General features: G+C 47.5%; 1 protein-coding gene across 3 annotated transcripts in view; it reads right to left on the bottom strand.

The window, feature by feature from the left end:
- Positions 1-6,754: 6,754 nt before the first annotated feature.
- The window catches only part of CAPN13 (calpain 13), a 35,201-nt gene continuing 29,531 nt past the window's right edge, over positions 6,755-12,424 (bottom strand). For all 3 annotated transcript variants that reach the window (XM_004940180.5, XM_040697452.2, XM_025149358.3), the window contains 3 exons: positions 10,521-10,576; positions 9,562-9,613; positions 6,755-7,651 (listed from right to left, as the gene is read on the bottom strand). In XM_004940180.5, coding sequence (XP_004940237.3) covers positions 9,587-9,613; positions 10,521-10,576 — 83 coding nt within the window. In that variant the 3' untranslated portion in view covers positions 6,755-7,651; positions 9,562-9,586. The remainder of the gene's footprint in view (positions 7,652-9,561; positions 9,614-10,520; positions 10,577-12,424) is intronic.

Here is a 12,424-nt window from a genome sequence, read left to right as displayed (position 1 = left end):
CTGGAGATAAGGGCCTCGTGCATACAGACCTGTGCCAGTATCTTTTTGTACTACGTGAGGTGATAAGATTGGGCACTTGGGAATGGCACCTATGCCATCATTCATGAGCAGGCATTGTCCTACCTGGTTTGGGGGAGGGACTGCTTAGCATGGGAACCTACTGGTGTCCATTAAGGGGAAAAAGTCCTCACCGCAGTCGGAAAATCCGCGTATGTCCCAATAACTCCAAAGTCTAAATTCTGATCACATTAAATACTTAAATGAGTAAAAAAAAAAAAATAATGCTGTCAGGTTTCATCAGTGTGGCATCACCAGTGCTGTGATGTAGTGGTTTCAGAGTCAAAACACTCCTGTAACCAAGTTTTCCTATCGTCAGGTCCAGGAGATGTAGATGCAGAAATCTGAAAGGAGACATTGATCATTTATCATGCCAAAGACAGGCTGAATCTCTGTATACATCAGTCCTCGAATGTGTGGGGTGTTATTTAGCGATGGCAGCCTCCGAACAGCTCTTCCACATGACTGATGGCAAGAGAAAATCATCTGTCACTGCTTGGCTTCAGGCTCTTCCAGCAAAACCATGTGTTTGCTCAAAGAAGAAAAATACTTTGACAAAATCTGTGGGAGGCTGTGAGTGCTCAAACCCAAAAAAGTTGTTGTTGGCTCTTGATGTGTGCTTGGGAGAGGCCGTGGCAGCCTTTAAAAGACCTCTTCAGTGCCACAGAGATGACTATCTGGCCAGCACAGCTCTCCCTCCTCTCGCTCCATGCCCTTCACCTCTTCTCTGTAATGAGCAGAGAATCTCATTTCTTCTTTCAAATTTCTTCTACCTTTGTAGGGGCATTAACAAACTGCATTTATGGTTTCTTTCCTGTCTCACCCCAACCCATTTGGCTATGTCATTTCTTTGAGCGTTGCCTCTGCTCAGCTGGTAGAATTGATACAGGCCCATGGTCGTATGGACCAAGTAGGGCCATTTGGACTGCTCGGCATTTCCCCTGATGCAATGTCTTGAACTGAAAACTGAGTCAATGGTAACAGCTGTTACCATTATGAAGCTGCACCAATGTGCACTGGACCTTCGGTGGCACATCTGGAGCACCCAAAAGCCACCGCTCCAGCCAAGTTTGGGTGGCATCAGCCAAACCCAGACTACAGGAGGAAGGACGGGCAGCACACTTTGTAATGGAACTCGAATTCTGATGAATATTGAACAATCATCTTCTCAAACACAAATATTTGTTAAATATCCCATTGTTTTCACACTTATTCCTGGGAACTAAATCTCAGCTCTGAACAGCGGGGCACGTGGATGCGTGGCACATTGTCCTGCTCACAGCCTTGGCACTGCTGTCAGATGAGCTGAACAATCAAAGCCCCACAGAAGTGGGAGCGCTGACCTTGCTTACAACAGCTCTTCTGCCGGCTATTGTGCTTGGATGAACCGCTTATTCTTGTGTGCCTGATTGCTTTGCTTTGCAGCCCATTCAAAGGAAAACTGGGAGCACTGGGTCTGCTTCTCCACCAGGAATGAAAACAGCAGTGCAGGTGGATGATGCTTGCTGTTACTTTTCAGGGAAGGCAATGGCTGCATTTTTTATTTTTTATTTCATCAAAGACTGAGACAACCACTCTGTTATAGATTGATCTGCTTGCTTCAGTTTTGTCTCATTTGATTGATTTTCTGGAAGTCAGACACGAGTGGTGTGGTGGAGAAGAATGCTCTCCCATGCATTTGGCACCGTGCTTGTCCAGGAAACAAAGGAAAATGATTTTTTTTTTCTGAGCAACTCCATATCCTTGCAGCCTTTTTGACTGCAGGCAAAAATGTTCTATGACTTTCATACTGGGGCTTTCATTGCACTTCTCAATGCATAAATTAGATGGGAAGAAAAGCATCCAGGCTTGATGTAAGACCGAGCAGTCAGTCTGCCAAGAGAGACAATTGCCTGTGTTATATGTCTTTGTGGACAGGTATTGTCTGACCAACTCCTAGACAGATGTGCTAGAGAGATCTCCAGGCAGTCTAGTATGGCCTTTGCTTACCGCAGGAAAGGTCTTTCTAGTATTCAGTTTCCACCTTTCTTCAAACAGTTGGCATCTTTTTTAATCCCAGCTCAACCTATCTTTCCCCACTGGTCATGTTTGGAAGAGCCATGGCTATTCTCATTGCCCCACAACGGGCAGCACTTGCTGGTAGAACCCTGCCCAGGGTCCTACCTCTTCTCTTGGTCCAGGTAAGCCCATGGCCCTTTGCTGGGCTCCTGGCTCTACACTGAGCTCCACCACAGCCAAGGTATCATGTACCAGGTGCTCCCAAGAGGATTTCACCTCATACAGGCTTCAGGATGGGCATCATGCTGGGCTCCAGCCCTTTGCAGCGCAGTGGTGCTCTGCTGGCTGCCTGTCACAGCTCTGAGGACAGGGCCAGTGTCAGGGCAGTTGCTATGTGGGCTGTTATGGCTCCGAGATGCAACAGCTGTCAGAGATGTGTCATCTCCACAAGAGGAAATAAGGAAATAAAAGCCCAAAACTAAAGGCAAAGACGAGCGGTAGCGATTTGCCTCCAAAGTCGCTCATTCCAACCGTGCTTGAAAACTGCCTCTGCATAACATGTAGCACTATATTTGTCTGCAAGGCAGGAAGAGAGAGGGAGAGAAAATATTTTTCCGTTGAGGTCATTCTTGCTCACTTTTTCCTCTAAGAAAACCAATGTGCTCCCTCACCCTTGCTGTTGCCCACCGTGCTGCAGGCTCACAGCCCTGGGTTCACCTTGATAATAGCAGGCAGAGCCTTCAGAGCTCCAGATTTCACATCTCTTTGCAATTTCTGTCCCAGCAGTCATCTTCTACCCCTGCATCAAACCCCACTCACACCTCCAACCTGACTCTCATCTGAATGTCCAAGCAGGAAGGGGCAGCGAGAAGCCTCCGCCTGTGTCTGGTTTTCCATGGTCCAAAGCAGTTATAAGGGAAAAGCATCAAAAGGGCGGTGCTGAAAAGGAAAACAGACTGAAGTAGGAACACGAAAATGATGTATATTGAGCAGACCTCAGCTTTGGGTCAGCTGGAACACCTCTTCCTCCCCTGCCCTGGGAGATGTCTGATCCCGCAATGGAAGTTTTTCTGACACTATCCTTGAAACACCTTGAATGTTTCAGTGTAGGCAAGGTTTGGTTTTTCCTATAGGGGGATCACAGGATCACGAAACTGTGATTCAACTCTTTTGTTTGTTTGTTTTTGACTTGAAATTACCCCCACAGCTGGAAGACTTTAATATTACCATAGGAAAACTAAATGGAACTACTGACATTTCTAATTCCCCGGGTACCAAACTCAAAAATGCAAAACGGCAGCTGTGCAATTCAAGGAGAGCTGTTGTGTCCTTTCCTGCTGGGTTGTGGCTGTCAAAAATGAAGATTACTTCATTTGGAGAGCCTTTAAGTTGTGCTTGAAACAAAGCAGGAAGAGCTGGCAGCCTGCAAGTGCTGCTGATGGCTTCCTGCACTGAGAAAGGGGCAACATGGAGGAGCTGTGAGAGTGAGCTCCCTATGAAGCACAGCTCTTGTTTGCAGAGCCCACTCATTGGCCAGTTTTACATAGAACCACAGAATCATTAAGGTTGGAAAGGCCTACTAAGATCATCACGCCCAACCACCAATCCATCCCTACCACGCCCACTAACCACATTCCTCGGTGCCACATCTCCATAGTTCTTCAACACCTCCAGTGTAAGAACTCTCTTAGGTGTGTTATCTATTTCATAGAATGGTTTGAGTTGGAAGAGACCCTTAAGGCCATCTAATCCAACTGCCTTGCAGTAAGCAGGGACACCTACAGCTCAATCAGGTGCTCCAAGCCCCGTCCAGCCTGACGTTGAATGCCTCCAAGGATGGGACATCCACCACCTCTCTGGGCATCCTGTGCCAGTGACTCACCAGTCCTAGTGTAAAAATCTTCTTCCTTATACCCAACCTAGATGTTCCCTCTTTTACTTTGAAACCATTTCCCCTTTTCCTATCATAACAGGCCCTGCTGAAGAGCCTGCCCTCTTCTTTCCTCTAGCCCCACACAAGGTACTGACAGGCCGCTCTCAGGCTTCCCCATACCCTTCCCCAGGTTGAACAGCCCCAGCTCACTCAGCCTATCCTCACAGGGAGGTGTTCCCATCCCTTGGACCGTTTTTGTGGCCCTCCTCTGGACACACTCCAACAGAATACAAGAAGATGGTGAGAGGAGGAGAGGAAGTTCCCGCAATGGACAAAGGTTATGATTCAGCTCCCTGTGCTGAAAAAAGAGGGGCAAGATGTAACACGAGTGCCTTGTAGGTATGATGCTGGTGTTGCAGCAAGCAGATGGTTCCTGCTGATGCCACATTGGCTCTGTTGCAGTGGAGTGGGACAGCTGGGACACAAGCATCCCTGGGCCCTGCCCCATCCCTGGTCCTGCAGATTTGGTCCCTTCCTGCATATGCAGCTATAAGTGGATTCCAACAGGATTGGTAGGGATTTGGGGAGAGGCAGATTAGACAGCTAGCTGTGGGCAAATGCAATTACAGAAAAGTAGTTCAACGACTAGAATTACACGCCCCCCCACCCCAACACAGAATTATACCCAGGATTTGAGCAAATTTAGGATAAACCGACATCAGAAAATCTTCTGTAACAGAAATTACAGAAGATCTGGAGAAAGGCCAGTGCCTGCTGCTGAAGGAAACAGTCCTGGTATCCTTGTCATCCATCAGAGCGTTTGCATGGACCCTGCCCTGGGCCAGGCTGCAAAAGCCAAAGCCCCTCCTCCCCTCTCAGCTCTCCGATCTCATCCTTTGCTCAAGTGAATTCCAGGTGGTAGAGGCCCACGGAATGCTACCACTAACAGCACATACCTCACCCACGTGTGTCAGGCTGAGATTGCCCCACCTCTAGCAAAGAGCTGTAGTCTTGCCTCTAAGAGCCACGAAGCCACTGTTGTCTTAATCACGTGTCGCCTCTGCATGTATTTTATCTGAAACACTGAATAATTCCTTGCTCATACTTCTAACAAGTCGGTTAAGCCAGTAAATGGAACACCCAACTCTCCAGCCTGCAAGGGTAGCACACAAGGTTAGCATACAAGGTTCTTTGGCTGATGCTGAGAAGCCAACAGGCCTGAACAACAGATGATTTCCTGTTATTCAACGAACTGCTAACCACTGGGCCGTCATCATTTTGGGAAACTCCAACCATCCTGTGTAATCAGCTGCTCAGCTTCTCTGCTCAGTGCAGTATGAGATCCTCTGCTCCCTCCTCTGCTGGCCTCAGCAGCAGCTGCTCCTCCTCACTCTTGCTATGCATGATGGCAGAGCATGGGCCAGTATTTAAACAGGGAAGGGAAAATCTAGCACTGCCACATCAAGGCTGCAGATGAGGGCTGTTTCCAAGCTGCCATTTAAGCCATTATAAAAGGGGGAAAATACATGCTTTTCCTGAAAGGGAAGAGAGGCTTTGAGAAAGGCACCGCATCAAATGCTTTCACTCCTAAGAGGTACCTGAGGGATGGCGGAGGCCTCGAGGTTTGTCCTCAACTGAAGTTTTTCAGCTCTTTCCTCCTCACCCCGCACCCCGAGGCCCACCTGCTGGATGCTCCACGGAGACACCTCGGCTTTGCTGCTTCGGAGAGCCTCGAAACGAGTCCGCAGATCAAGCGTGCCACCTGCAGCCCGTGTCTGGGACTGCGGGAGGCTCCGCTGCTGCGCCAACAGCGCGGGTGGGCAAACAGCCCCCGCCTTAAATAGCCCCTTCCTCCAATGCTGAACTGCCTGTGCTTAAACATCCCAGAGGTGAGAACGGGAGAAACGGGTTTTGAAGAGGAATGAAGAGGCTACATTGAGAGATACTTCCCTAATAGTCGAGTCGTTAAAGCACACACCTTCAATCACAAATTAAAATGAGATTAGGCTCACAGGGGGGCTTCGCCATCAGGAGTGAGGGGGGAGGGGGTTTACAGCTGTTTACAGCTCTTTCTCGAGGGTTCTTCTCCAACCCACCCAATTCACAAGTGAAAGGGAGAAACAGTTTCATTCAGGTGCTTTGGCCCAGAAACTGCAGCTGGCTGAAGCTGTGTACGTCTTTGGTTGTGGGCTTCTGGTGTGGGGTGTTGTCCAGGAAGACATTAAGGAGCTTGCCTGTTTCTCCAAAGAGCGGATGGTACAATCATTAAGGCTGGAAAAGACCTCTAAGATGACAATGTCCAACCACCGTCCTCGCTAACCGTGTCCCTCCCTACCCATACAGTTGAGCCTTGGGCCTTCCTAAAGGCTCTCCAGTTGTTCAGTCAAAATTAAATGGGGGTTTCAGCAATCCTGCCCTTTTCTTAATCTTTTCTTTGCTCTGCTGTTGACTTAGAAAAAGAAATAACTCTTCTACACCTCAGTTCCCCCACCAAGACAACACAACCAATTCACCCACAAAGTGTCTTGAAAGCTACGAATGCCTGATAGCAGTTATTTTTGGTTAGTGGTATGGCAGAAATGCATTATAATACTGAAACATCCACTTGCTCGTGCTTAACATCTCACACAAAATCACCACCTCAGTCTATCCATCAAGAAAACGACACTTTTATGAGCAACTCTTGAATGCTTCTAACAGAGGTCAACTGGGAATGTGGCCACTGTTGGCCCAGCAGCACTGTTGAGCCATTCAATGCCCAACAGCACAACGCCCCCCTCCTCCCCCCCAGCTGTAACAAGTGAAATTGCACCAGAAATACAGAAGTGATTTTTCCTGATGTGATTTAATGGAAAGTAAATTCCTCTATCCCATACTCTGAATTTTGGCTTTAGAAAACGTCTGCCATCTATGAAGAAGCGTCTGCAACGTTCTGCTTCCACCTCTGGGCAGCAGAGATGAGTGAGTGCTGACATCTGCCTTCTCTAGCACTTGCTTCTATTAAGTGAACATTAAAAGAGAGGGCTGGAGCTGTGGCCTGCTGCAGGACTTGAGCTACAAATGCTCACAGGGAGTGCTTCAGGAGATGCCTTCATCCCCTGAATGGTCAAACGGTTCCTCCTAAAGAGATCCCCCATCTCCTTTCCTAAATGCGTTCCTTTCAAACACACACTGATATCTGCAGAGCAATGGTTCTTCTCATACAACCAGCTCTGATTCAGAGGTGTTTCTGTGGCAGCTTGGCATTTGGTGCTGAATACCACTGAATCTATTATATGGCATATAAAACAAGGCAATGCTATTTCCTAAAGTGGATAGCTATGTTCCTTGCTTAACGAGCATCAGCCTCACGAGGCAGTTTGTCCCATGGGGAGGGGAGCTTCTTAGGTGCCCTGAAACCATAGCATGTCACATTGCCTCACCGTGCTACAAAAGGTGATATCCCCACCACCTGCAGATTGCCAGGCTGGCCCCAGTAGGCGAGTAGAATGGAACACCAGGTCACTTTTTATCACTGCTAAAAGAATGGAGGTGAAGTTTGTGTGTTTGTTTGTGGGGTTACCGAGAAGTTACGGATATTTTTCAGTTTTAGGTACGGTGACACATAAGCAAATAAGACAACCCAGCTTCACGCCTCCAGTGTTTGCTTCTTCTAGAGCCCCACGGATGGCTGTTGGGTGGGAGGACCCGGAGGTGCCTCATACCAAAGAGGAGAAAAGCCACCTGAAAGAGAAGGTAAAGAGACTCGCTCAGAACACAGACAGCTGGAGGTCAGGCTTTGGAAATCACTGAGACTATCGTGCACATCAGGATGTTTGCAACACAATCCGCACGTGTTCTCCCACCAGTACTCGTGATCTGTCTGGCTGTAGTTGGAAGAGTTTCAGTCCTCTGAGGGGCCCGCGCTGCTGCTGCCCAATCACCATTTGCAAGCAAGTGGGGAACTGCTGAAGTGAAAGCTTACAAACGCCCTACAGGCAGAGTTTCATTCAAAACTGGTAAGTGAAAATGATGATTAATGATCTATTTGCAGAAGTTATGATCGGTTTATGAATGATTCATGAAAGGAGAAAAGGAGACTAAATAGACTACAAATAGCATCTGCAGGCAGTAATTTAAGCAACTTAATCCCCAAAGTGAGAGCCTTCTCATCTCATATTTACCCAATAACACTGCGTGGTGCGAGGGGTGGGTGCTGTGTTACTAATAACCTGTTTCTACACAGCACGAATACACCAAAATACAGCTTTGTTGTGACAAAGGGAAGGTCTGCTGTCCGAGGCAAGTCTGCAAAGGGCAAACCTTCAGGTAAATAACTACAAACACACTTAGGGGGGTGAAAGCATCACAGTGTTGAGCAGTGAGGCCCAGCTCCTGCTGCAGCTGAGCACAGCAGCTGTAAGTAGCAGCCAAGGCAGGGGAGCAGCTGGGCATGAACACTGTCCTGCAGCCAAGGGTGAAAGGCACAGAGCCTTGGGTCTGAATCCACCTCTCTGCCTCCCCAGGGACTGAGATTTATTATGTATTTCCCCTTCTAACTTCTCATTGAAGCTGGCATCCAATGTCAACTGCCTTCAGAAACAGGATGCGAGATACCAGACGTTCTGTTTATGTATTATTTATGATCACAAAATCTGTCTATAGAAAGCCTCACATGGATGCAGTCTCTGAATTCCAATGAAGATCCTGGGCTTCATTTTGGTTTTTTTTTTTTCCACTCAGATTTTGAACGGGGTTGATAAGGCAAGTGTGTGACTTTGCCCAAAGGTACACAGTGAGTTCTTGGGTCCATCCTCAGCACATCAGCCGGGCTGGCTCTTCGCTGTGCCCCTTCTCTAAGGATTGGTTTTCATCTGTTTTCTCCTCAGTGCCAGCTGTTTGGAACCAGCACTAATGCTTTACCATTGCAATCGGGAACAGCTGCATCCCAGTGGATTAGCCAAAGTATGATGGCTGAGGTGGTTTATTGACAGGGCAAGATTTGTAGGAAAGGTACAGCCCTTCTCTAGAACCAGCTAGCAAAGCCAGAAGATGCAAGTAAACTTTGGAGGCACTTAATGCTGCTCTCCAGGCCTGACGTGGAGGGAGCAAGCATCGAATGAAACACAACGCGGGGACTGTCGTTCAAAAGTAAACTGAAGTATGTAATACAGTTAAAAATGGGCTATCAAACTGACAAAAAAAAATCACATCCCCACACTCTAGTTGGTTTTAAATTTGCCACTTGTAGGTAAGACCTGCAGGAGTAATTTCACGCTTCAGAGGCAGACAAAAAAGCTAAGTTCTACTAATTGATCTATTGTAAACGTGTCACCTCACGTGGAGAGAGAGAGGGCGAGTGGCTAAGCGAGCCATTGGCAGACTGAGCAACCTATAGTGCTGTCAGCAATTCCGCAGGGAACAGATGCCAGAAGTTCAGTTGCTGTCCAGTTCCCTTTGCAGCCCTCAGATGCCACTGCAATCCCTCCCCAGCACCCTCACACTGCAGCTCTCACCTTTTTTCTTCCTCTCAAATCCAACCGTAGCCCAGGGTGAGATGTCTCTAAAACCCCCCCACTCACGATCCCTCTGGCCAATGTTAGGGCACCTACCCCTTCCTTCTCAGTGTGTACAGTACTAAGGAGATTTCTCACCATCACATTGAGCTCTGACAACTCTTCAGATGTACATGACAAGAGTCAGCCACTGGAAAAAGGAAAAGGCATATTTAGATGATGATGTTGCACCAAGTCTTCAGCCTTGTGTCTCAGTACCTGCAGGCTGGGATCCAGTCACTGTGATCCTTTTGTCCTGCACAGTACAGTTAAGGGGTTTTGAAGCTGTCTTTTTCCTTTACTACAATTCAGACCCAGAAACACCTTCCATATGTTACTTTCCATGATAAATTACTGCAGCAGCTGCAGTGGGAGCAATTGCTGGGAAAGGATGGCACCTGCATGGCTGCGAGCGTAAGAGGTAGCAGGCTCCAGGAATGCGGTTATCCTTTTAATAAAACCTTTTAAACACTGTTTTGTCAGAAAAAAAATAGCTTCCAGACTGACAAAATGCAGCACTCAGGCACATCACTATAGAGCACAGCAGGATTTTTGCTTCAGATTGGCTGATGAAAAGCTCAATATATCGCCATTCAGTAGCTACCCAGGCTGTGCTTTGTAAGACAAACAGCAGCAGCAAGCACTTGTCTGATCTTTCTTCCGTAAAAGCAAGATGTTTTGCAGTCCAGAATGAACAGATGGGGCAGTATGAAATGAGGGCATGGATTTTTCTTTTGGTTTGTTTTTGTCACTTCCTCAAAGCCACTCTAAGTATTGTTTCCACCAATGGCAGGACTGGGAGCGCATGGGAAGGCACAGTGCTTTGGATGTGGTTGGCCACCACTGAGCTGTCCTCATACTGGTAAGGCTGTGTGAGTAGAGAGCCTCAGGTAGTACCTCTTGTGGTCCATTGCACACCCAGCCAGGTAAAACCCACACCGCAGCAAAGCTCCTGGCAACACCCACAGCACTGACACAGCACCCTTAGCGTCATCCTCCTGCTAACTTAACGCTATGGTCCTGCTGTGGAGCTGGAGAGAAGGAAGGAGCATCCTTACCTCCGTCACCGTCATCAAAACTTGCGGTCCACCTTTGGCTAAGTTCTGAAATGCATCTAGGAGCAGAACAAAGAAAATCTTCTTTCAGGAGGAGGAAGCAAAAATGCAACCCAAGCTGCAAAATGTGGTCCTTGTGTTGGAATGCTCTGCCTCGCTCAGGTGCCCACGTGCACTGTCCTGCCTGGCCATGTCCTGTTTCTGTGCTGGGCACCCCCTCTGCCTCAGCCCTTGCATCACAGCAAGGGAAGCAACCCAACTGCACGTCCAGAATTAAGCAAAACTATAGGAACAGGAGAGCTCCACGTGACCGCTTCCATCTCCTGCCGTGATCTGTTTCAGTGGTACCTCCTGCCTGAAGGATGACGGGAGAACAGCAGACTAATGAAACATCTTCCCCCAGGGAAACCTGTGTGTGTCCTTTTCCATCCTCCCTTTCAGTGAGTGATTACAACGTGCCCCGAGGAAAATGATTCTCTTGATGTCATTAGTATGCCTTACGAGGCTTTTCCAGGGAACAGAAATGCAGATGCTGCTGTTATTCATCTCGGGTTGGAAATTAACGTTGCTTAAAGTTTTCTGACAGAACCCTTTGCCATCAGAAAATCTGAATTCATTCAAACGCTGATATTCTAAACAGCGCGTTTCTATTTCAGCTTGTCTGGAAGCAGCGTTAGCAAACCTAAGTGTTTGGATGAAACGAAAACATGGCATTATCAGCTCCTATTTATTTCGGAATTACTTTTCTCTCAGAAACGCGCTGTTATAAACAGCAATGAGAAGTTAAAGCAAATCTAAGTGGGTCTGTCCTTGAATGAAACATTGCTCTAGGAGCCTGCTGCCCACCCCGAGTAGAAAAGGCGTTTTAAGATCACAAATGTTTTCAAACCTCACCCAGCTTTAGAGAAATGGAAGGTTGCTGGGAGAGCGTAGGAATAGGGCGCAAGGCCCCACTGCTCATCAGCCCCTTAGGACAAGAAGGCTTCCTGGGCTCACAGGCAACCAGAGCTACCTATACGACCCAGAGCAGAGAGAAGGGAGGGAGGAAAGCCAACGTAATGAAGAACAGCCATCCTTCACTGCTTTGAAGACAGCGCATAGAACAAAGAAATGCCCGTATTGCACCCAGCTCCTTGGCAACGCTGTATTTGCAGGGCAGCTCATGTTCAGCGGTCTTTCTAGGAAAAAAATGCAGTGCTGAAGTTGCCTCCTCTGAGCAGAAGTGCCCCTTTACTGCTTCATTACCTCCAGTTAAATAGAATTTGCAAAGAAGCTGTTGCTTTTGGTTTGGGTCTCATCTCTGGCGATCCTGAAAGGATGAGTAATGATTCAGTGAGACAGATCTGTCTCCACTGCTGCATTCACATCCCCATAAAGGTGGAATGCCTTTTCTTTCCACTTGGCTCCCATATCCATTCCACTTGGCTCCTGTATCCACTCCTCTAAAAATCTTACAGTGAATTGAAAAGATCGGAAAATGCATTACACGTTAAACCCTCTGTAAAGCGATAACTGAAAGGCTCGAGAGCATCTTAAGACACTCATTTCAGGAGGCAATGAAATTTTTAAAGATTCTTGTCCAAATGGGTTTAAAGGAGTTGTCTTTACGCTGGCACTTAAAATTTAAAGGGACATTTTTTATGATGAAAAAATTGCTACGGTACTGCATTAGGCATAAGAATTCCCACCTACAGTAAGTGAGACAGTCATAGAAATAAAGCTGTTTAAAAGTTGTGTAAGTATTCAGATCGGGACATGCTCTGACTGTCTGAGCTGCTTCTGTGTTCAGCTGACAATGGGTGGTTCCTAAAACATCAGTGCTAAAACATGGGCAAAAAATAACCCCCCCATCTCCACGTGCTGCTGAAACACAGCTCGTTCCAAAGGTGAGCTAAATTGCTGTAGCA

The sequence above is a fragment of the Gallus gallus genome, chromosome 3 (genome assembly GCF_016699485.2).
Source record: "Gallus gallus isolate bGalGal1 chromosome 3, bGalGal1.mat.broiler.GRCg7b, whole genome shotgun sequence".
Taxonomy (NCBI): domain Eukaryota; kingdom Metazoa; phylum Chordata; class Aves; order Galliformes; family Phasianidae; genus Gallus; species Gallus gallus.
Note: the sequence above shows the minus strand (reverse complement) of the source record. Positions and strands in the feature narration are given on the sequence as shown.